Genomic DNA, 24062 nt, shown 5'->3' on the forward strand with positions numbered 1-24062 from the left:
TTCCCTTCTTCCCTATCCTAACAAAATCTGAACAGAAAATGCAATACTCATCTTTAATGATCATCAGAACAGCACGACTGAAATCAAAGAAACAACCAGCAAATATACAGAAGAGTACCAACACCACATTAAAAGGCAAACTAAGAGCCTTTACATGATTTAAAATTCTCTTTGTAACAGCAAACACATCTTTAATGCCAAATGTATAAAGAGCAATAAACAACTGTATAACAATACCAAAGATCTTCCTAGTCATTTTTATATGGGAGATTTCCTATTCATACTGAGAAAGGACACTACAAAAACATAAGCAAGGTAGCATCAACATTTTAGTTTCTAAACATCTATCAGCCCTCAATACACCGGCAGTGCTATGTCCCCGGCAAGTTCTCCAGGGAAGCCAGAGAATAAGGAGCTAGGAGGTGGAGAGGAAGCAGCGAACCCCGAAACACCTCTACCTTGGGGACCATTTCTGTTTGGTTTGAGACCTTTTTCTATTGCTAGTATTTAAATGCAAGGCAAGCGAACTACCAGGAAGGACTCAATGCACCTAATTTCTTCATTTATTTTTATTTCCATACGAACAGAAGATTTCAATCAGACAAAAAGGTGTAAAGCCTCCACCCATCATTAAGGCAGTTGAAGAACAAATTAACTAATGGTATGACATGGTACAAACCGGCAACGAAAACCAAACACAAAACCCGAAAAGTACTAAAAAAAAGTCTTTGTTTTGTGCCAACAAGCAACTGATCCTCTAAAAGAAAAGAATTATTCTGGTGCAAATAAACAGTGATTAAATGCATGTATACCCACACACACCAAACAATTTGACATTCAGCTGTACATCCTACAGTCCCCAAACCTCAAACTTCCTAGGTTTATGGAGAATTTTGCTTCCCAATCTCAACATATGTATGAAGATAATTATGAGCAGTCAAAGGTCAGACAATTTATCAACAGTTCATCTCTGCGAGCATACAGTCTTCCAAATCTGAAAGCCTCCTAAAACTGTGAAGTCAATTAGTACACCTACACAGAAAACTATGCAGTGCACCACACAGGCAGATCTGATTTGGCTTTAAGTTAGGGTAGCGTGGACAGAGAAGCAGCACAGCACAGAGCACCATCCTAGACTTAGAACTTATTCTACAAGACAAATAAACATTGCACTGTTTATAAGGACTTGCAGTATTGCCTTGTTTGCTGCTGGCTCAACTGTATCTACACCACCCTGCAGTGTAACACAGCATATATTCAGTTAGGCAAGATACAGAGGGCCGCAAATAAGAGAAGCCAGTGCAACGGTGGGACAGTAACAAAAAGGAGCATTGTGTCTAACACTCTGGATCCAGCCAGTGAAGGCTCTTAAGCACACTCTTATTTCAAGCAATGTAAAAGCACTCAAATCAAGCTGCTATAACAACAAAACAAGTGAGAGCTCTATGCGCAGAAACAAGACAAGGCAAAGATGCATACAGTAAATACAAAGAAATGAAGAGCAAAAACTTTATATCTGAAGCTGTAGAAAACTAATCAAGGCCCAAATGCAAGGACTTTTGAAGTTCTTGGAGGAACAGAATCTGATCCAGCTCTACCAAATTTGGTAAGAGACTCAAGTCTCCCAAAACCACAAAAGCAGCAGCAATTTGGCGGAGTTCCTTTTTCAGCACATGAAACAGCTAAAGCCCAATGACAGCTTAGTCCTGTCAATTTTGATACTTTGAAGGGAGAAAAGATGTCACGACATAGATTAAAACAGTGAAGATAAAAGATAAGAAAGAACACAGTGAAGAGGGCTATAATCTGATACAACTAACTTTGAGACATTTGATATGCAGGCATGGGAGAAGTGTCAGAGATAGAAAGGTTGTGGCCTTGGAAAACAGGCAAGTAAAATTGTCAGAGATGTTAGAAAACTTAGAGAAAGTTAGGAAGAAGAATTAAATCTCTGAATCTTAAAAGGTCTGAGACTGTGGCTGGATACTCAAGGAACTGTGCAGAGACAGAACTACGAGAGAACCAAACTGCAGAAGGAAGCACTAGATTTTTGGGGCATTCAAATTCAAGTGTAAAGCCAAAAACTTGGAAACAAACTGGAATAAGGATGCTCAGTTACATGAAATTAGTGGATGACAAACAGAGACTAAAGGGCAAAGCATTAAAAAAAAGAACCAGTTAGCATGACAGGTGCCATTCCCTTCAAGATAGAGGAAAAGAGAACTTGGTTACTAGTGAAGGAAAATAAGTGGAAGCTTTCAAGAGGAAGAAATTGTTCAATTAAAGGAATGAGAGGCATAAAAGATATAGAAATAAAAGAGGCAAACTTGTATATACAAGAGGCCAAGAAGCCCAATTCAGAAACAGATTCGGAGAATGAAAAATAATTTTGAAAAGGATCTAGCATGCAAAAGATCAGGTTTGAAGAAACATTTTGTATCAAGAATGGAGAACTAAAATGAACAGCAAATCTGCAAGCAAGCTCAATAAGAGAAAATAAGTGGGATAAAAAATGCTTAAAAAAGTCCATTTGGAAAGAGAATTAGAACAGGTAAGGCAAAGCTTAGTCCAAAGCTGTGTTCTGCTGACATACCCTTCAGAGATATTCGGAAAGGCAGGAATGGAAATTAAGAAGTAACAAGAAAAAATGTCTGGGGAGACGCACGGAGACAGGGCAATGTGAGACATAACCAAAGAAACCATGTATAGAGAAGCAGATAGAGATGAAAATAAAGACCAGTGAGTCAAAGGAAGTGAGCCCAATGAAGGAAGGAGGCAGCTGAGAAGAGTGAAGGAGTCAGAAAGGTTAATAGATGGGAGATCCCAAAAGGAGTGAGTGACAGGGTAGAGGAGAGAGAAAGACAGATAAGCTGAAAGAGAGCAGGTAGTGATCAGAGAAAGGGAATTTAGAAATGAGAGATAATAAAGTGAACAGTATTTAGTAAAGACAAGGTCATGGGAATGATTGAAGCAGTGAGAAAAATCTGTCTAAAACTAGAAATCAAAGGCATCAGACTGGAAAAACAGAATGAAGAACAATGGAGTTAAGTAGTTATTGAGGCTTGGGGGAAAACAGGTATTGCCCATGGCGAGGGATGAAATTTGAGAAAACACAAATGGGTTGTGTTTAGCAAAGTCACAAAGCAAGTAGCAAACTAATGGTCGTTAGGAAAACTAGACACAGAGGACTTCAAATCAGGAAGAGGATAGAGCAGACAACAGGACAGATGAACCAGAAGCAGCAGGCAGGCATCGCAGAACTTCAGAACTGACTATGAAAGGGAAACAATTTTTTAAAAGCATCAACTGAAAATAAAAAAGGTTCAGGGAAGGGAGTAGAGTTTGAAAAAAGAACCTTAAAAATTTACATTTGAGTTTGGAAACATAAGTAACACCTCACTGGGCATGCCCAGCACCTGTATTTCCCTCCTTGGGATTCCTAGCCAGAAATGTTTAGTTCTTCACCCAGACCAAACCAGAGATCAGAAATTCAGAAGACCAGCACTGCCACTGGCTCGGTGATATGGGGATATGGCAGGCTTGGAAACACTTCTGACTGTTAAAGAATATTAAAAATTATAGAAAAGCAGTGATTTGAACTCTGCTATCCAGCACCTTTACTTCCAGATACAATTAACTCCCCACAATGAAGGTCTTCATTGACTCTCCTTCACATCAAGCTCCTGCTCCTAGCAGCTCAAATACCTGACGCAGCATTCGCCACGAGCATTCAAATTCAGTCATTAAGATTCTCACCTTGCTTTATAGCGGCAAAGACAGAGATTAAATGGACAGATTGTTGAAAACAAACATCACAGTGATTTTAGGTCCCATTCAGAGGTATCTGAGAACCACTGGTGTAAGAAGTCCTTCTTTCCAAGTCTCTGTCAAGAATTTCACTTTGTGGCTTTCTTAGATGCTTCTACTACTATAGATCATCTTCCAGTATATTGGCATGTTTTAAAGTTTCTGTTCATTACAAAAAGATGACATACTTCTATTGCCTGCTCGTAGAATTGGTAGCTGGATCATTAGAGTGCAACAGAAGAGGGGAAGAAAATCCCATTATTCCCTGCTACCAAACCACTGACATACAGCAAGTATAAAAAGTGAGCTGAGCACATCATTTCTGTACACCCTACTGATTACTGTTTATTCATGTGCGTATACAAGGTTCACTCAAAATTACCGAAGTTACATAAAAAACAGCCTACCTATAAACAAGAGCTCACAGGACTGGGGCCATAATGGGAGCTCTTTGTTATTCTCATGGTTTATAAATTATCTAAGATATTTTTGTATGTTTTGAAAATAATTTTAGATTTGTTTTTAAATTTAAGATAACAACACTCTTTTGGGCTAACTGTGACTGATGTAACATATCTGATGTAGTACTTCAGATAGATTTTTTGCAAATAATATGAACAAGATTTTTTTTAATATACTGTCTTTTGTTACAGCCAAGGAAACCCACCTATAATCAACTACTGGAAGCAGTAAGCTGTTCACAAGATAGGTAGTATATACTTTAACATATATATATCTAACAAAAAAAAGTTTGAAAATATCATAGAAATATTATATTTTTACATTATATTTAATACCTGTATGTTTTATTTCTATTAGACTACTGCCACAAGCAGGGGAGCTCTTTCAAGACAAGACGAAGATTTTATGCAATGTCATTGAAAGCACAAAGTTCACTCACGAAGCAAGTTAATACTGTAGCATTACTGAAATAAAAGGAGGAGCTAGTCAGACATTTTGGTTAGAAATTTAACACATTCTCTTTGAAGAAAATAAAGATGTAATGCCATAGCTTAAAATAAATAGTGTAAATGTCATCAACAACATATGAAAAAGAGAATCGTGTTTTATACAAGAAAATATTTTATAAGTGTATCACACACATGGGAGTGTTATAACAGACTTATATGTTACCAGGTGCTTTACTTCAGGGATAGATTCTACAATCCCCAGTTATACAAGCATTTCTACTAACTCGTACAGGTTTCTTAATTATAAAGTTTGGTACCAGAGCCATCTGTACCATTCCCTTTACAGATTTGAAAATAGGAACAACTTCTTCTTTTTCTCAGCACAAGATTTAATCATAAATACTAAAAACCAACAACAACATTTAAATGCTTAAGTATGCACATTCGTTAAATCTTGACTCATTATTTCTTTACTCAATGTATCCTTCAAGACAGGAGCAGTAATAATAATAAAATCTATTATTGTTTTCTTTAGGGGAAGTTCAATACTTGATGCACAATATTAATGCAAAATAGCCTGACTGTGTTGGGTTTGGGGTTTTTTCCAATGATTTTTCAATGTTGCTGTATTATTTCAGAAAAAGAAATAAAAATCGTTTGAGTACTTGTGCGTTATTAAGAGCTAATCCTGTCAGTCAAGCAGGTATTGTCCTACCCTTTCCAATACAAACCATTTCATTCTATGACATATGAAACTATTGTTAGAGAATATAACCATAATTTTTTAAAATTCAATAATCAGATAATAGATGAAAACAAATCTAGAGGCTGCTAGACACAAATCAAGGTTTCTCAAATACTTCCTCCCTACAAATTGTTCCACTGAAGTTCTACAAGATTAAGTATACACAGAAGCTAGAAAAAAACCCTAAAGATTTGTTCTAACAAAATCTGGAAACAGAAATAATTTTTTTTTAAAGTATTAAGATAAGCTGATGATCTGGCACATACTATTTAAAAACTCCTGTATTTTGCCAAACACGGTTTCCATAGTATTTGTAGTTTTAAAAAATACAAAACCAGAAAAAAACCTGACCTAGCTTGAACATTTCATTCACAAACCCTGCAGCTGGATTTTTATTTTTTGAGCATTATATCAAATCAAAAATTAAAGCCGGACAAAGAATGAAAAAACAAAACAAAACTGAGCATGCAGGGACTGACACCATATATAACCTACACATGTATGTATATAATGCTGCTTTTATTTGAAACTAAACTTCTTTTTCCCACATAAGAAAAATACTTAACTGACTGTAGCAGCTTCTTAGCAATATCACTGATAATAATTATGTTTTAAGAGTTCTGTATAAAAAGCTCAGTCTTGAAACTCAAGAATTTCAGTCCGTCCTCCCATTCTACCACAATTAAAAACAAGGCACCTTCCTTACCTTAACAATAAAAATATTATTTAAGCATATCCAAAAAGGTACTAAGGTCTAACAAAAATATTTTTAATTTCCTTTTCAACTAATAAAGTATTTATAAAACATTTTGCATAGATATTTATTTCCCAAATAAAGAAGTGGCAACTTTCTCTTCAACATAAAAGTTAAATTTTACTTCTGCTAAATATAAAACTAATTCTCAGGTTACAGTATACAAAACCAGATATTCATGAAGAATATATTTTGTTATACTACTACACTATGATATTTTTTCCAAAATATTTCTGTATGTAAGAAAAAAAAAATTAAATATACTGTAAGGTCATTCATATTATTTTAAACACAAAAATCTACAAACAGTGACATACATATAAACAGTTGGGAAGTTGTAAAAGATCATGTCTTTTAATCAGACCTTCTCATAAACGCTAGCCTCAGAAGATCCTATTTTGCTACAAGAAGCATCTGCATGATTTTAAGACTTAACTATGCACACTTCTATTGCCCCAGGGCAGTGCTGCACAAGCCTATTGAAAACGATCAGATTGCAGAATCAACACCTTAAATTTTCCCAGAAAACCTCCAACAAATGTTTTATGTGCATTATGAGAGAACAAATCAAAAAGGGGTGTTACAAAAAATGTCCAGCATGACAATTTTTCCTGAAACTATTTTCCCATCACATTTGGCAAGCAGAGAACTAACCCTATCACCTGTCTACTCTTACTCTGAGAACTGCGAACTACAATTTAATATAAATACAATAACCTTCTATAATAATCAATGTTTCCTCTTAGAACAAAGATTAAAATAAAGTTAACTGTGCTGATTCATACCTTCCATAAATTACTAAAAAGGTGAGAGATTCAGACATTTTGCTTTCTGGATAATAAGCCTATATCTGTATCATGTGCAAAAGTGCAACTGTGTTTTAGAACTGAGGCCCAACTGAACAACAATTTTGTTATTAAAGAAAATTATCTGAACCCACTTAACATGGAAAACAGTGGTTCTGATATCTTTTAGAGTTACTCTTTATATATTTAAACCTGTTGTATAACTGCAAGTTAATAAAAATAAAAAAAATAGAAAATCAACAGAAAACAACAAAGCTTGTATATAAATTGGTTTACAATTCAAAGCACAATAGTAAGCTTCAAATAATTACATTTGTGTAACACAAACAAAGAGGTGGGATGATTTATTTAAAGTACTTGGTTATTTCTGCTCTTCATGATCTGCTGTCTGTTTAGCTGCTCGCAGTGTGTGCATGCATACGTTTCGCTACATCATAGACATAGGTTATGTCTGGTCGCTTCTCTGGATCCGGGTTGATGCACATATTAACTAATTGTCGCAGCTAGGAAAGGAAAAATAACATGACAGGATCGTTGGCCTTCTTACAAGTACTATTTGTGCATTATCAAATTCAAATTAATAAGACTAGCAAAAATTAGTCAAACAGCAATTCTGCATAAAGACACACTCAACCCTCCCTCTCTCAACATGCACTGCACAGTTTTATGCAAGCATGAATGCAGCATTCTCCCACAATTTTTACATTTTGTACTGTTGCACAGAAAAACTGATGAGCAAATTTAAGTTCTAATCATTTTAGCATACAATTTTAGACATGCATTTAGTTCCATTACACAATCTTTTAAATGAAAATCCCTCTGCTTTTGGAGGCTATGCCTGCAAACCCCAGAAGGCTGAAGCTAGCACAGAGAGAAGGTAAATTAGGACTGCTTATTCCTTCATTCCTGATACAAGAGTTAGCCAGCAATAAGTGGCATTGCTGCGTAACAGGTTGCAACAAACAAAAGGGAACAATTCTCCTTATAACACACAGTTAATCTGCAGAATTTCTTGCTGCTAGAATACACACACGCTCAAAAGCAACTGAACAAGTTAAACCCAGCTATTTAATATAAAGACTCCGCCTTGAGGAAATCTCTGAACTAAAAACTGGAAGCCAGGAAAGTATTTTGGGGAACTACCAGATTATGCTGGCCCTGTCACTCCACTTGCCCACTGCTGGAGACATGATACTGAATGAATAACTTTGGTATACGTCCCTGTATATATTCTTAGGATTAGACCAGTGATTTTTTAATTTTCCTTTCTTTATGGAAAGAAGCACAATAATTAACAAACATGTTAACAGAAGACTCTATCTGGGAATAAACAAATCACTATGACTAGAAAACCCCATGTTTCCACAAGCACCATGATTTATTTGGCCTTCTATAGTGCACATATTCAGCAGAAGCAATCCCAAAGAGCTTCCACACCACCTGGATACTTCTTATTGCCTTCACAAACTGGCAGAACAATTGCAAGGTTTTCTTCCTTCCTTGATATGCCTAAGAACTTATGAAATTAGAACTTAATATATTGTCCGGAGAACCCTTCTGATGGGGGCATCTACTTTAAATAGTGCGCATCTCCTAAGCACTTTTCAACATGGAATACACCTGCTTCATGATGACTTATTAGAATTTTTACCATCCTTTGCAAAAGCAACTTAAACAACTCTGAAGCTCTTCCTTTATGCTTTCCAGTAGCTTTGACAAATCCTCCTCTATCTCCTTAAGCATTGGGGAGGGCAGAGGTGAACAAACAAACAATAAAACACCTTGCCAGCCACCCCTTCTGTGGCAAAATGTCAAATTTAGCCCAGTCTCCCTCCCAATATTATTAAATATGATTATTGCAAAAAATCCATGATTATTGCAACTAACACAGAGCAACCTCATCATTACCATTATTCAAAAGTAACATATACTGCATATTCAAAGCTGCCATCAGAGAGTTTCCTTCCTGCTTTTTATAAAAAGACCAAGAAGGATTTTCAATTATAATTATACTCCTTTCACTTTTCAGAGATTAATTTAAAATGCAAAGAAAGTTCAGAAGAAACAGTGGCGTACCACTATTTATAACTTTCTCCATTAGCCCTTGCAGAAACATTGTGAACTGTATACAATGTACAGGTTTCTCATATTTAACAATACAAAAACGATGTTACTAGACATCCACCTTCTTTAGCAAGAAGAGCTTAATATTTAAAAATGAGATCATTAATTCTGAAGAAGCAGTCAGATTGCTGGATTTAAAAGAAAACATTAAATCAAAATAATCTGTAATGATTTGAATCTAAATATGCTATGTATATTTTGACTAATGGAGTTATAAAAGCCATCATATTGCTGCTGGCAGCAAATAAATAAAATACAATACCACTGACAGGAAAAACTATTAGCCTGTACTAACTCCTAAACATTTGGAGACTAGAATACTGGAAATCATGAACTACTTTAAGAAATAATTATTTCCTACATGTATACAAATATGCAAAGCAAAACTATCTACTATAGAAGAAGAAGGTGGGGACACAGTGTAAGCACAGGCACAATGTACTAACAGAGATGAGCAGCTTGCTATTGCAACACCTCAAATAGCCTGCATGGAAAACAGGAAAGTCCGAAAGAACGTGCAAAAACCTCAAGCCTGAAATTAGACTTAAAATAAGTGAACAGTTTTTAAAAAGAGAATACCAGTGTATTTATCTGCAGAATATGCTCAAAGTACGTGTAAAGGCTTTAGGTCCTATTAATCCCTGTAAGTACACTTGCAAAAATCATTCACCCACATGGCTTATTGACTGTGGCTTTCTGCAGATTCTTATTTCTTGTTCTAACCAAAATGCATATTTAGCTACTGTTGTTAGGATATAAGAAAGGATATACAAGAATATGTTTATATTAAGGGACAGTCACTGAAGCAGTTTACTGAGAAATTCTCTTTCCAACATAGTGCAAGTGGTGAGCACAATTAGCAACAATCCTTCACTATGACTGTAATAAAATAAAGCAGAATGTCATAGACCTCTTTTGCCTATGAGTCTTAACATTTAAGTGTCGGCCACTGCTATTACTGCAAAATCTCCTTCCCTCTCCCCAGTCCAGAATCTCAGTTGTAAGGCAGGAATGCTGTGCTGACTATGCCTGGGACACTGCACAATGATAGTGTAGATTCCAAGTAATCAAAATCCTGAGCTCTTTTGAGCCTTGTTATTGAACAGCAAACCTTTGGGAGAAGGTGAATTAATTTTGCTATACAGTTTGAAAACAGTTACACAGGAAGACAGTCTTTCAGGACTGAACTGGGACTATGATGGATGCTAATTCTTGGTTATAGTACTGTTTCTTTAACTCCTACAGGAATATCCATTTCAATAAACCTGAAATCCATTTGTCAAGCCCTCTAGTATTAGTAACATTTCGAATGTAGCAGAAGAGCTCTACAGTACCATGGGAAGAGGCACTGGGATTCTGAAGTCAGACTATCATTAGAGTTAGAGTAATTTTTATTATCTGGCACAGACTGGCCAACAGGCAGAGCAGACTTATGGCTGAGCTGGAGGGACCTCCGGTTGCATCCCCAAGCTTCAAACTTCTTCAGCTGCTTATTGTTCTTAACCTCCTCAGTGCACTTAGCACAATGACTGCCTTTAGCCTGGAGCTTAGCCTGACATCGGAGCGGTGGGACACACTTTCTTTAACTCTAGCAGGTTTTTCAGCTATGAAGTAAATAATTATCACTTGAGTCAGGAGGAGGAGGGAGGAAGACAGAAATAGGACAGGCAAGTACTTTACATTGTTAGCCAGCTGAAAAAGAAACTTTAATATAGGAAATTTTGGATGAGAAAAAAGCCCTATTCTTACTCTAATAGGAGACCTTCTTGAAGCCTGTTCTCAGTGTCATTCTCAAGATCTTCTGCTGGCAACTAACACTGCCACTGTGGACCTGCTGGCTCGTTCAGCTTTCACATCTGTGTGGGAGGTTGGCTATGGACTTTAGAAGTGTACCTCAATCAAAGGAAGATTTAAAAACTCCACCTATCATGAAAGCAACATAAGGAGCTGGGAGCCCCAGCTTTGAATTACCTAAAGCAGAACAGCTTTCAGTAAATGCTGAGTACTCACCTAAATACCTGATGTTCTTAACCAATATTCAAAAATTGAGTGTCCAAAGTTGTTAAACATTTGAAAATCTTGGCCTATGACACTAATGTTGAAGCAATAGTTTGTGAAATTAGGAATTCTAAATTAAAGGTTCTTAAAAAAATATCTGTCCATCAATCTTAAGGTGCATCTTTCTGTCACTGTCTCTGACGGCACAGATGTAACACATTACTAAAAGGCTAGTCTTATAGAGAGTTCAAAAATTCAGAAAGAGTCACATCTTAAAACTCATTAAATTTACATACAAAAAAGTTTCTCTCTTAAAAAGCACTTGTCTTGTATTTTGTGATGAAAGTATTTACACCTCTGTAATCAGAGGATGCAGAGATCAACACTCAGTAAAATTTTTCTTTCAGAAAATTCTTTGTTATAAAACACAAAGTGAGTTTTGCTGTTCAGTGATCTCTGATCTTTACTGCTCACTGCGTGTGCTTCCAACCTGGTTAAAGGTCTGATATCTAAATGGCCAGTACAGGTGAAACATTAGGACAGTATCCTAATATGACAGATAACACTTTGTTTGCCCTTTTTTTTTTTACAGTTCATGCCAGCACACTATTTTTGCATACAAGTAAAAAGTCTGTTTTAGTGCAATAACTAATAAACATATGTATTTTTCCATGTACCTCAGTGAAGACACAAGTCTTAATTTCAAAACATAAAAATGTTCCCATTATAGACTCCATAGTTGATTACTTCTTTCAAGTAACTATTTTCACATCTATCTTCATAGCTATTGTAACTCTGATCCTCTCATGTTTTAAAATAAGTTACACATATTTTGTAAATAGCTGTTTATCCAAGGTGCAGAAGTATGTGTCTGCTTTGAAATAAAGAAAAATGTAACATGTTGTGCTTTGAATCCATTTTCAACACTAGAAACTATATGGATACAAGTAGAAGATGGAATCTCTTCCCCCATCCAAACTCTAAGACCTTCTGTCTGGGCCAGACTTTGATATTTGCCCCTTGGCTGGGAATCCGCATACCCAACTTCACACTTAGCTGCAGTGAAGTAGCCCTGCAGGCAGGACAACTTCAACGAACCACTAGTGGTATCATCATTAAAATCCTGCTGAAGGTCACCATGGAAACCGCCTGCTGAGGCTTTGCTGCTGCACTCTGCATCTCCTAATCAGCTACCATGTGAAATGCAAATTCAGACAGTCTGAAAATTAGTCAAGAAGAATAGAGGATGAGGATGCAGATATGTGAAATATTCATGCGCTTCATGGAAAAAGGAAGACAGCATGAATGACACAACAAAGAACGGCCCCTGACATTCTTGCTATCATTTTGCATTATTGTTCACACCCTACTGTATTTCTAGGCCTCCAGTTCTGAAGCTGGTTATGTGAACTGCCATATTTATAGTCTATAATAAATAATAATTAAAAACGGCCAAGGTAAAATGACTAATTGGAAAACCCACAAAGTATAGTGTATAAATTACACAATAGATTGTTATATCATCCTTTGTAAGATCACTGAATTATCTTTTTAAGTCCACTTTGTTCCATAAAAGGGGAAAAATTGTCACTATAAATACAAAACAAAACACTGGGCAGTAATGTTTTATTAATAGTCCAATCACTGTCTTTGAATGCAAAAAAAATTTAAGGTGCAGAATTAAAACCCCTACTTGATAAATGAAATTGCACAACACTTTATGTTTATTAGAAGTATTTTACTGCTCGTGCTTATTTGTGCTTTCAAAGTAATCTTTAATTCATGTAGGCTATATTCAATTAGAATTGGTTACTAATATGTGTTCTTTGGCTTACAGCTTCTAGCCATTTGCCCTATTCTTTTCAAAGTGGGAAAGTATTTCAAAACTGGCATCTCGAACATTAACAAGCAAGCATTTATATTTTTCATTCCATCACACTAAGAAAAATATTTTATTTTTTTTCAGTTTCTTTTCAATTTTAGGGCTTAAAAAAGCAAGTACCCCTCCTTAAATGTATTAATGATAGTAAAGAACTGTTACCTATCAGCTTAAAACACTGCTGCGATATGCATGAGTATACTGTTCAAATTCAATTACATTATGTCTGCCTATATTTCTCTGAAATTTATGATTAGCATTGTCAAGAACCATTTTTTCTTGCAAAAGAACTGCCCTCCAATTGTATCAAACGGCATACCCCAGTTTTACAATGCAGACAAATGGGAACTAAACAATTCATTTTTACTAGTGAGTTACATTATATCTATTTTAATGCAAGCCCCTAGAGAAACAAGGCTAGCGCGCTAATTTACTGTGTAACATAAACTTGCATAGTTGTGCTTTTAGAAAAGCATGCTATAGATGTAAGACTCAATCCCATTCTGGCATGTAGAACATATCATTGTGCATTCTGGGAAAGCATTTTGTCATACTTGCAAGGAAGCCCAATGAAATTAAGAAGCTAACGGTATGAGGTTTCCATCATTAAACCCCCCAAATTTAAAATCATATCAGAGAGTTGTTTTGACAGGAACATTTGAGTGAGTTCAACAAGCAAACACTTATGGGCATAACCTGCAAATAACATAAAATCACCCAAGTTCATTTACGTCCCTGGCAGTGTGCCAGCTTAGATAAACTGAGGATCTAGCCCATGAAAAGGAGAATTACTTACTTCCTCTGAATAGTGATCTGAAGGGAGGGGTGGGTAGTCACACTGTTCTATCTTCTTGCACAGGGAGTACAAGTTCATTTTATCACCATAAAAGGGACTCTGCAGTGCAGCCATCTGTTTAAGGAAAATATACAGTTTTCTTTTGTATTTTTAAGTAAACCTGTTTTGTCATAGAATGTGTAATACTAACAAATCAAAAGTGACTTTTAATGACTTTCAACTCCCTGCTTAGAAGTGTCACAGTGCTAAAAAGAGAACTTTCAAAACTATTACTGTGTGTACTTCTTCCATGTCATACAGTTGTACCTGTCACAAACCCAAATGTTGCAATATTTGAATTTTATACCATTAGAGTTTTATCATTAGAGTATGAGGAAAAATTGAGTAGTTTCTGATACTGCTGTAAGCAGAGGACCCTTGCACCACAAGAGAGACAAAATAAACCAAACCAAAACAAAATCCACAATGGAATTTTCCTCTGAAGATCTTTTGGAAAGAAAGCTTATAATTTATTTGAAAACATTATCTGATCTAAAGCAATAACGTATGTTAAAAATGCTGGATAACAGTAGGAGATTTTGTAAACTTCCATAGCTATTACAGTAGACTTTGATACAGTTGTGTTTTTTTAAAGCAAGAAAACTAAGGGTAACATCTACACTTCCAAAAAAAAAAAAAAAAAAAAAAAAAATCCAAAACCAAAAACTTTGTAATTCAGTATGTTGTTTGAAAATAATTAAAAAAATAAATCCTAAAACATCATCAGAAGTGCAGAACTGGCACCTATGACTGTAACTTACAACTGTAATACAAAAATAAGAGTATCTGTTAGCTCTTGCATACATGATCAGCTTAAACCCAGCATTAGTAAACCTACGCTTTATTTCAGACAGTGTTACAACTTGACATTTAAGGTGGAAACAAATGCTATGGTTAGCAGGATTACAAATTTAAGAATTCATTTAAAATCTCTCCATTCTGTTCAAAGCTGCCTAAGTCTTTGAACCGCAGCAGCACGAATGCTGCTTTGAGTGCAGTGCTGCCCCAAAGTCAGTCACCCTTTTCTACATGTGCTAATAAGTTTGATTTTGGAAGGACAATGTGTACATTCCCCAGACAGGCAGAGTGTGTGTGAAACATGCTAGTCCATGCTGTGCTACTCAGTGAGCTTCAGCAGGGACAGGACAAGCTGAAAATGGCTCTCATCTGTCTTGTGGTCTTCCAGATACAGTTTAACTCTTTCATGGCTAAGCACCAATATCACGGGGGGAAAATGTATGAACAAAATTACCAAAATTCTCTTACACTTACTTTTTATCTGATAAAAATGTTCTCAAATAGCTCAGTACTTTTTTATATTACCTTTAAGTAAGAGTAAGTAATTTTTAAGCTCCCAATACAAATACCATACTACAGTTCCATCCTACACTCCTCCCAAAAATTCTGTATTACCAAAATACTGTTAATTTTTGGATTTACATGCCATTGTCTCTTACCTTAAAAAGAATGTTAAAAATGCAAGCTAAAGACCAAAAAAGGAAAGAAAAAGAAAAATCAACTGCAGTCTGTACGCATGCAGAAATGCTAAATAAATGCACAGATACTCATTTTCGTACTCTAGGTGTTCATTAAAAAGTACTTTTGTTTGAATGCTGCCGAGTGTTAAAAAAATTCTGAATGTCCCCTAAGGAGTTAAAACAGGAATACTATATTTTCATGCATCTCCTGCTTTGACAGATGAAAAATGTCAACTGTCCTGTTTTTATTTTCAAGCTTTTGCACTATTCATCTGGTTCATTAGTGCATCTCGCTGCTGCCCCTGACAGCTGCTCGCCCTCTCCTCCCAGCAGCTGAATTTTTCAGGCTAATTTGATCCTCCACACTGAGACGATCGCTAGAATGATTGACTTGCTCCCTGACCTCCAGGGTCTGACTTTCCTGATTAGTATTCTGGGGGTGTCTGAGGGACGAAAGCCCACTGTCTGTCTTCAGGGCTGGTGGCAGCTCCCTCTCTCTCTTTTTTTTTTTCCCCCCTCTTTTTTTTTTTTCCTCCCTTTTTTTTTTTTGAACTGTAAGCCACCAACGTACAACCCTGTAAGGATGCAATTGCTACGCTGAACAATAAAAGGAAATGTGTAAGACCTACTTTTCCATGTAAAGGTGCATGTAGCAAAAGCACAGCATCTTGATTTTAATTAGTAAAGTCTACTTTGTTGCATATCAATTAAAACTCCAGTGGTAGTGGCTTTGAGGTTTCAGAAATACCAGGGGCTCTAAGAAAAACAGACTTTAAAATATACTTTTAAAAATCTTACTGGCCATATAGTTAGCGTTGAATAATAGAGAGTAATATAGGTTAGAAATCATAATTTTTAAAGATATATCATAGCAAGTTAGTCTAAACTTAAAACATAAATGAAAAGAGTTTAGCATCAATTAAGCATTTATTGAGAAGTGATAAACATGCCACAGCTTTTCTCCATTAAGATGGAGAGAATCCAGAGCACATATGAGCACATATCAACATGAAATCAATATAATAAAACATGCCAAAATGCATGTCACAAAAAGACATCCAGCACAAAACTGCACAGGTAATAAAAATAGCATGCATTAGTCCACACATCTTGAAGAACCTTAAATAATCACTTTCAAATAATTTAACAAAAAAAAAAGGGGGGGGGGGATCAAAGCATATATTTTGAGTTTACGAAAGATTTCAAAATAACATCTCAATACTCAAAAAAAAAAAAAACCAACCAAAAACCTCAAACAGTGTAGAATTAACTAAATGAAATAAACGTGCCTCTAAAAAAAAAAAAAATGCTATAGTTGAAGGCACTGCCATATATAATATGTATCATAATAATATTTATACAATAAGTATAATAAGAATTATCTTTTTCTTACAATAAAACCCCCACATGCAACTCCCTATCAAGTTACATATCATTGTTGTAAAACTTCTAAAATAAATAAAAAGAGAATGATATTTAAAGCTGCTGAGTTAATCAATGGAATTAAGGTATTTCACTACTTTGAAATTATTTACCAGGTCAAAGAAAAATTTAATATTCAAATAGGTGTTCAATATACTGTACCAGCATCAAAGCAGCAAGCTAAAAAAATCTTCTTCAGCAAAGTGCTATTGATTTCTATCCAGAAATTCCATGTAACACAGAAGAAAAATTAACCTTAAAACATGTTTATTTTATAATATATTTAGTTATTCAAGGGGTTTGTTTGTTTGTTTCCAAATGTAAAATATCCTCAAGAAAAATCAATGAGGAGAAAAGAAGTAGTAATACTGACAAATCCCCATCTACCTTTATGCTATCTTTAGGCTTCTGCCTGCGCAAGTGTGTGAAGTAGAGCATTGAAATTGATGGCAGTTGCCATGGTCAGTACTAAGGAATCCCAATATGGGATTAAGTTTCAGTTCAGGATTTAAGCTTCTAAATGCTTGCTATCAGGTATCGGACTTCATTCCTGTGAATTGTCCCCAAGATTTAGAAGCAAGAGCTATACATAGATCTGTAAACTGTGTGGAATTGCAATACAGCTATTTGCCCTTTCTATATTTAAAGCAACATGTTAGTGACAGAAAGTAAACTAATATTACTGGAGACAATTCACCTAGTAGTAACATATAACTTGATGTGACAATGTTTTCTGCAAAATCCTAAAGTAACAAGAGACACCAAACCTGTTGAGTATATGTTGAATGAGTTCTACTGGCTCACTGAGGCAGCTGGCTTGTAGGTTAAGTGAAAAGTGAGTTGGGTATATTAGTTTTTATCTGGAACATGACTAGAAAGACTTCACTGCAATTGCTCATCAGCAATTAAGTTTTTTTCCAGCATCCGTCAACACAAGTGTTTAGCCTTTTGATCAACAAATGATATTCCAAGAACTTCGAAGACGTAGTTGCCTTAGAAGCCTACCTGCTCTTCACACCTTCATTCACCTCCATTTCTATTTGTCCTATATCTAATATTTTCTCAGAATATAATATTTAAAATTACTTGTTACCTCCCAATCTTGACTGTATGAATACAGAAATTAACCAATAATTATAGTTTACCATTTGGAGGAGAAGAAAAAGTAGAAAAATAACATAGGTTAGTGCAGCAGAAGTCATTATCTTGAAAGTTAACCCCTGCTAGTAGTAATAAGTATACAGTAGCCCATTTTTTTTTATTGTTTCACTTAGGTCGTAAATAATTTTTAATAAATTAAACTTGTATTACAATTACGATATTGCAGTTTTTGCAATATAGTTGCATCCTCAAGTCAGTCCTACTATTTCTCAATGAATTTATTACCAAAATTACATAATCAGGAGAGGCCATTAAAATGCCTAGAACAATTTTACATGTGCTTGCCATTATTTATATATTAATCCTTCAGTTATGCCCAATCTTTAACAAATTGCTTTAAAATCTTCATAACAAGCCCAGTAAAATGCAAGTGTTGAATAACAGACAAATAAAAGTATTTCATATGTATGCTGAAGTTACATAAGAGTTCTTATTGCCAATATTACAGACGTGTAATAGACGAAAAGTAGCTTTTCCACAACACTACAAATTTTCCTAAACAATAAAAATATAGCAATAGATCCTAAAACAGTACTTAATACATTGAGGGGGGGCAAGGGGAAGCACAACAGTGTTATTAAGTTCACTGTATATATCAACATTACCTCATACAGCAGACAGCCTAGAGACCAGATGTCAGATTTGAAGTTGTAACCATTTTCGTGTATTCTCTCTGGAGACATATAATAGGGTGTACCAACTGCAATAAATACAGAAGTATTTTTGAATGAAAATTTCTCTTATATAGTAGTAAAAGTACAGATTTCCTGGCTGAAAAACATTTTTCATCTTCTATACTTCTCATTTTGCAACACACATAATTTCAATTCCTAAGTATGACTCTTCAGTTTGAAAGAAATACACATGAATTAGATATCCATTTCTTCCAATGCAGCTTTATTTTCACTACTGATACCTAATTACCAGAATCATTCAGTTGTAGAATACTTCCACTTCCAAAAGAAAACTTTTGCTTTTAGAGAAGCTCAAAAGTAATTATTTTCTTCTGAAGGGAACCAAGGGAACACAGTACACACGCACGCGCACACCTGCCCCCACTCCTTTACAAACTGTTATCACTGTGGCTGAAAATAACAGGAAGAAATTTTTTGTGGCTTGAATTTTTCTATTAGTAGTATTATTTTTGAAATTAGCTGTCTGATCTTCCTTTTGAGAATATACAAATCTGAAAAAGCTGCTTTTGAAACTGATAAACACAATTTAGTTTGAATATCTGAAGCTAAAATTGAGCCTGAAATCCAGAATCTTCAGCTTCCCAGAGAGGAGAGGCAGGAAAACCTCCGAGCCCAACAGAAGACGAGGTTCCTACAAGCAACTCGGCCATCTGCTGCAGGACTAGACTCTGCAAGGGCTTTTCACCTCCCAGATCTGTGGCTGTCCTAGCTTAATCCTGCCTCAGAGCTGTGGGCTCTGGAGACGTCTGCTCTTGAAAAGCAGCATTTACTAGCACTGTCCCAGAGCAAATTTAAATTGGATACTCCAGGACATCTCTCCCCTTGATTTTAATCAGACACTACCCATCTGTGTTACACGTTACTTGGAAGAGAGAAATCATGAAAGATGTTTAAGATCCGGGGGGGGGGGATGGAGGGGGGAGAAGGTACCCGAGTGATATGTGACAGATTAACAAAACCAGAAGTTATAGAAAATAACAGTAGTGGCAATTTTGGTGCATTGTCTGAACTTTCTCCCCATATTCCCCTAAAATGAACTGCCTAACAGCAAAAAGTCACAGATACATGTAGATTTTTACTTCAATTTTGTGTGGACAAGTATTTTCTTAAGCACTGAATCCTCAAGATGAAAATCAGCTGAATTCTGTCAATTCAACACAACTTGATCTTATCTCAAAACTAAACATCTCGCAATGCAGCCAGAGATTAACATCAGCAGTCTCACTGCAAACTATGAAAATCAGAGTATGAACCTCACACTATTTTATTTAACACAAAGATCTCTTATCACTTCCATACTTCAGAATTAGCTTCACCTATTCAGAATTGATCTCTGTATGAAAACTGGAAACAGATACAGTGAATGCATAAGTAATTCCAAACCTGAATAATCAGGTCAATGGTTTTAATTAATCATATTATTAATTTTACTCTAATCACTTCCCAAAGTTAGGGAGTTTGCTTTGACAAGGTACTCTATCTTTTAGAAAAGCTGACATCTTAAACTATGTCATTCTTTCTGAGGGAGGGGTGGTATATTTACCTACTTGCAAGACCCAGCTTAGATTGGGCAACCCAGTACCACCTTATCCCAGGTCAGGCCACTACTGCTGGTAACCTATAATTTCAACTGATCTCCTTCTTGGCAAACAATATTGAAAACAATATTCCAAACCAATATAAACTAAGAATATGCTTCTCTAACAGATGAAGTCCCATATCACATCCTACAATGGATTTGTTCCCCTAACTATTTCAGGGGGGACTTTCAGCCCTGAGTCCCACAGCCCCTGTCCCCAGAGGCTCCCTTAGCGCTAGCCTGAGGAATTGCTGCAGCTCTGAACTGAAGCTGCAAGAGATCAAGAGCTTAAAGGGAGAAAGGCTAGCGAAAGGCAACTCAAAATGATGGAATACTGTGAAAACCGTTTATTCTCATGGGATGTTCATATTCACCCACAACAGAGGAATGAGTAAGAGGGATGGTCTTTTCCCTGTAAAAGAATAGGCATGCAGATGGGTGGTCTGCAACGCCAAAATAGCTACCAGAATATATAGAAGCAACTCTTATTCTAATGTATCAACAGCAGTAATTTAATGGGCATTTAATGACAGCTATCTTAAAATTGGAAACTGTAATTAAACAACACTTGGCATGACACAGCTTTCATACTTTTATTATCCTTACCATTATATTCCTCCCTTCAATTTTATTTTATTTTACACCCCAAGGACTTGTGTGCTTGGATACCTCTGAAAACTGTCAGATGGATTTTGTATCCATTAATTACTGCACTGATTTAGTATATTCTGATGCTTTGTTGTCAAAATTCATCTAACAACAACAAAAAAAAAAGTTTAAAAGTAATATGGTTCTTAGCTGGTTACAGCAGCACTGCTTTTGCTGCTCTGAGACTTCACACAAATAGCTGGCAGTGAGTAATGTGCCAGAAAGAGGCTTCACAGAATCCACAGGGGGCAGCTGAAAACACTGAGGTTTGAAGGTTCATAGTTTACCAAAAGCAAAGGTAATTTTAACCAGTAGCTCTGGGAAGCCTGCTGATACATTAGGGGTCTGATATGACTGTGAAAGATTGATGATAGTGAAAAGGAAGAACAAATGCTATCATTTTACAGCGTTTAGCCTAGTATAACACCTTAGCTGCAATACAACCTGAAGCCCCCAATGACCAACAAGTGAAAAGAAATGAAATTAGTTGTTAGTTATCAAGTCACAAAAACAACCTAAAGATCTAGACATCATTACTACTTGTAAGCTGTTTTTAACAGAACATGACAAGAAAGATTCATTATTCTGACATTCAGGAACTACTAATGGCATTGCAACTATTCTTTAAAACAGTGAGCAATGTTGATACATAGCTGTACTGCTGGCAAGCAATTACCAGATGCGACTCTACAGTATGTTTCCTTCCTGGATCTTTCTTTTTTTTTTTTTCTCCTGTTAAGTGAAATACAACATCGCAATACTACATGTGACTTTCCTTACTCATCTGAAGACTTGGAAGTGAGATAATGCAAGACAGATGTAAAACGTTAACATGCCTATGTTTTTAAGAACAAAATCTGTAACTTCAGCATTCTGTTCACTGCATTTGCATTATCTCCGATACCCTTCAGGTCTGAACAGTATTCTCCTTGAAAATGGCCTGGTTCAAATAAACTGCTTCCTTAGAATCTGCTCCCTCCATTTAAAGATGCTGCAGACCCAGAAAGTGGTGTTTCTTTGTGCACACTTTCTGCTGCTGGGAGAGGCAATGGGCATTATGGAAACAGTGGTTATTAGGGGGCAGGAAGCTGGATCTGAAGTATCAGAGGCAAAGAAACAATTATGAAGAAGGGAGTTATGATATAAACAGTCCATCTTATTAACTGCGTAAACATTTAAGTCCCATTACAGCTGAGTTAAAGAGTGTGTTCACTTAAAAACCAACAATGCATCGAGGAGTTGAATACAGCACAGTAACTAGCTCTAAATACAAGCATTTTTAAGCTGGGAGAAAAATCTGCCTGGCAAATGTTAACACTACTCATACAAAACAATGTAATGGCTGATCCAGAGATGCTTAGTAGACTGGTTTTCAAAAAAGCCATATAATTATTACTGACATTCCATGCATGAGATGCATGGGAACACATAACTACCTGAGTTCAGGAAGCAGGCTAAAATCACTTTAGTAACTCTTCCGATTGTCAAAGAATTTCAAAACAAGACCTCAGGTTAAAAAAAAAAAAAAAAAACCACACAAAAAAAAAACCCCACACACACACCCAACATAAAAAAAAAAAACAACCAACAAACAAAAAAAAAAAAAAAAAAAAAAACCACAAAAAACCAAAAAAACACCAAACCCAAATAACACGCCAAATTTATAAATTTATTTAAGTAATGAAACAATATGGTTTATAAATTACTCCATGTCCATGAGGTCACAGGAATTTTATAATGCAGAGTTTAACACATGCAAGTGTTTAATAAGATGCATTGTTCATGCTGAAGACAAACTAAGCTGCAGTTATGGAACAGCGAGGGTAACCAAGCACTGACAACAAATTCTCCATAATTTTTTCTTTTTTTGTTACTCCTTTATTTTAATATAGGTGTAGGAGATTTCTAAGCCATAGGCTTATCTTCAGCCACAGATACAGTACCTAAAATACTGCAATTATCCAAAGCAATCTGCAACCTAGCTACATTATGCAAATAGTCTAACTGCAGAAATCAATCTGCATCTCAGTTTACTTTATAATGTAGCATTGGAACAGCGCAATAGTTTACCTTCAGCTTTCAACCTACTGTAAAAGAGCTCAGGTTTTTATACATAAAATAAGAGCTGTTTCAATACAGCTTCTTTGATGACTGTGATGAATCAGCAGATGCACAGAAGCTAGCCTTCCTGTACAACAAGGGTGCAGGTTCTTGGACCAGTTTCGTTGAGAGTATGGACGTGGAGCTTATTCTATTCAGAGCAAAACGGTACTGCATACCACTATCTCAGCACTGGCTTGACACCCTTTGCTGGGATAGAGATCCATATGTAAGAGAAAAGGAGAGTATTCGCATACATTTTTACAAGGTATTTTATTCCCCACAACCTGTGTGAGTGTACAGTCAAATCGCTCATAACTGAGCTGTGTGCTGGGGACAGCAGTACTATGGAAATGACAGAAGCTGTCAAACCACAGAAGAAACACCAGAATTCAATACAGATGATCCTTTGCTTCCAAGCATTTTAAGAAGATTGAAGGTCTGCTCCTTCGCGCTGCATGAAGGTATTCACATCATGGCAGCAGTATCCACCTGGAGAGCATAGTGTGCAGCCCTCTAACCACCACACTAGAAAACTGAAGTGATTTTTTTGTAATTGAAATACTAAAATATGGACTACCCTTAAATCCACTGAATGGCTAACAAAGATGAAAAAATGCACATTTCCATGAGCTAGCCTCAGAATTGCCATTTCAAAGAGCATAAGGCCTGGCATTCAGCCATTAGAAAAAAACAAAACAAAACCAGACTCCTAACAGAGAGTCATAGGGGAAGGAATAAGAAACCTTTCTCAGATCATCTTCCCCTTTTTAATATAAAGCCTTCTGAAAACAAGAATTCTTGTCAAGTTTGTATTATATCAACAATACCAAATGCCTCCACTTCTTTCGCATTTTTGGAAAAGATGTTTTCTATTTTCAAAAAGGTATAATGCCACAACAGAAAATTCTACTGTTTTGATAAGGCTGTATAGAAAGAGTTAAGAGCATTAACAAACCCTGACCAGTGCAGTATTTCCAGTTGTTTCAAGTGGACCATGAGCAAGTATTCTAATTAAATCAGTATTATTCATAATTAGCAGTTAGAAGCTGTAGGTAATAAAATTTTTAGTACATTTCTTTATCTCTGAAAGTCTGAATTTAGTTTGCTACTGAAATTT

The 24062-nt window shown here is 35.9% G+C and overlaps 1 protein-coding gene across 3 annotated transcripts in view; it reads right to left on the bottom strand.

Moving 5' to 3' along the window:
- Positions 1 to 551: 551 nt before the first annotated feature.
- NEK7 (NIMA related kinase 7) overlaps positions 552 to 24062 on the bottom strand; it is a 73048-nt gene continuing 49537 nt past the window's right edge. For all 3 annotated transcript variants that reach the window (XM_030493738.1, XM_030493740.1, XM_030493739.1), the window contains 3 exons: positions 18526 to 18620; positions 13821 to 13934; positions 552 to 7526 (listed from right to left, as the gene is read on the bottom strand). In XM_030493738.1, the coding sequence (XP_030349598.1) occupies positions 7416 to 7526; positions 13821 to 13934; positions 18526 to 18620 (320 nt within the window). In that variant the 3' untranslated portion in view covers positions 552 to 7415. The remainder of the gene's footprint in view (positions 7527 to 13820; positions 13935 to 18525; positions 18621 to 24062) is intronic.

The sequence above is a fragment of the Strigops habroptila genome, chromosome 8, assembly GCF_004027225.2.
Source record: "Strigops habroptila isolate Jane chromosome 8, bStrHab1.2.pri, whole genome shotgun sequence".
Taxonomy (NCBI): domain Eukaryota; kingdom Metazoa; phylum Chordata; class Aves; order Psittaciformes; family Psittacidae; genus Strigops; species Strigops habroptila.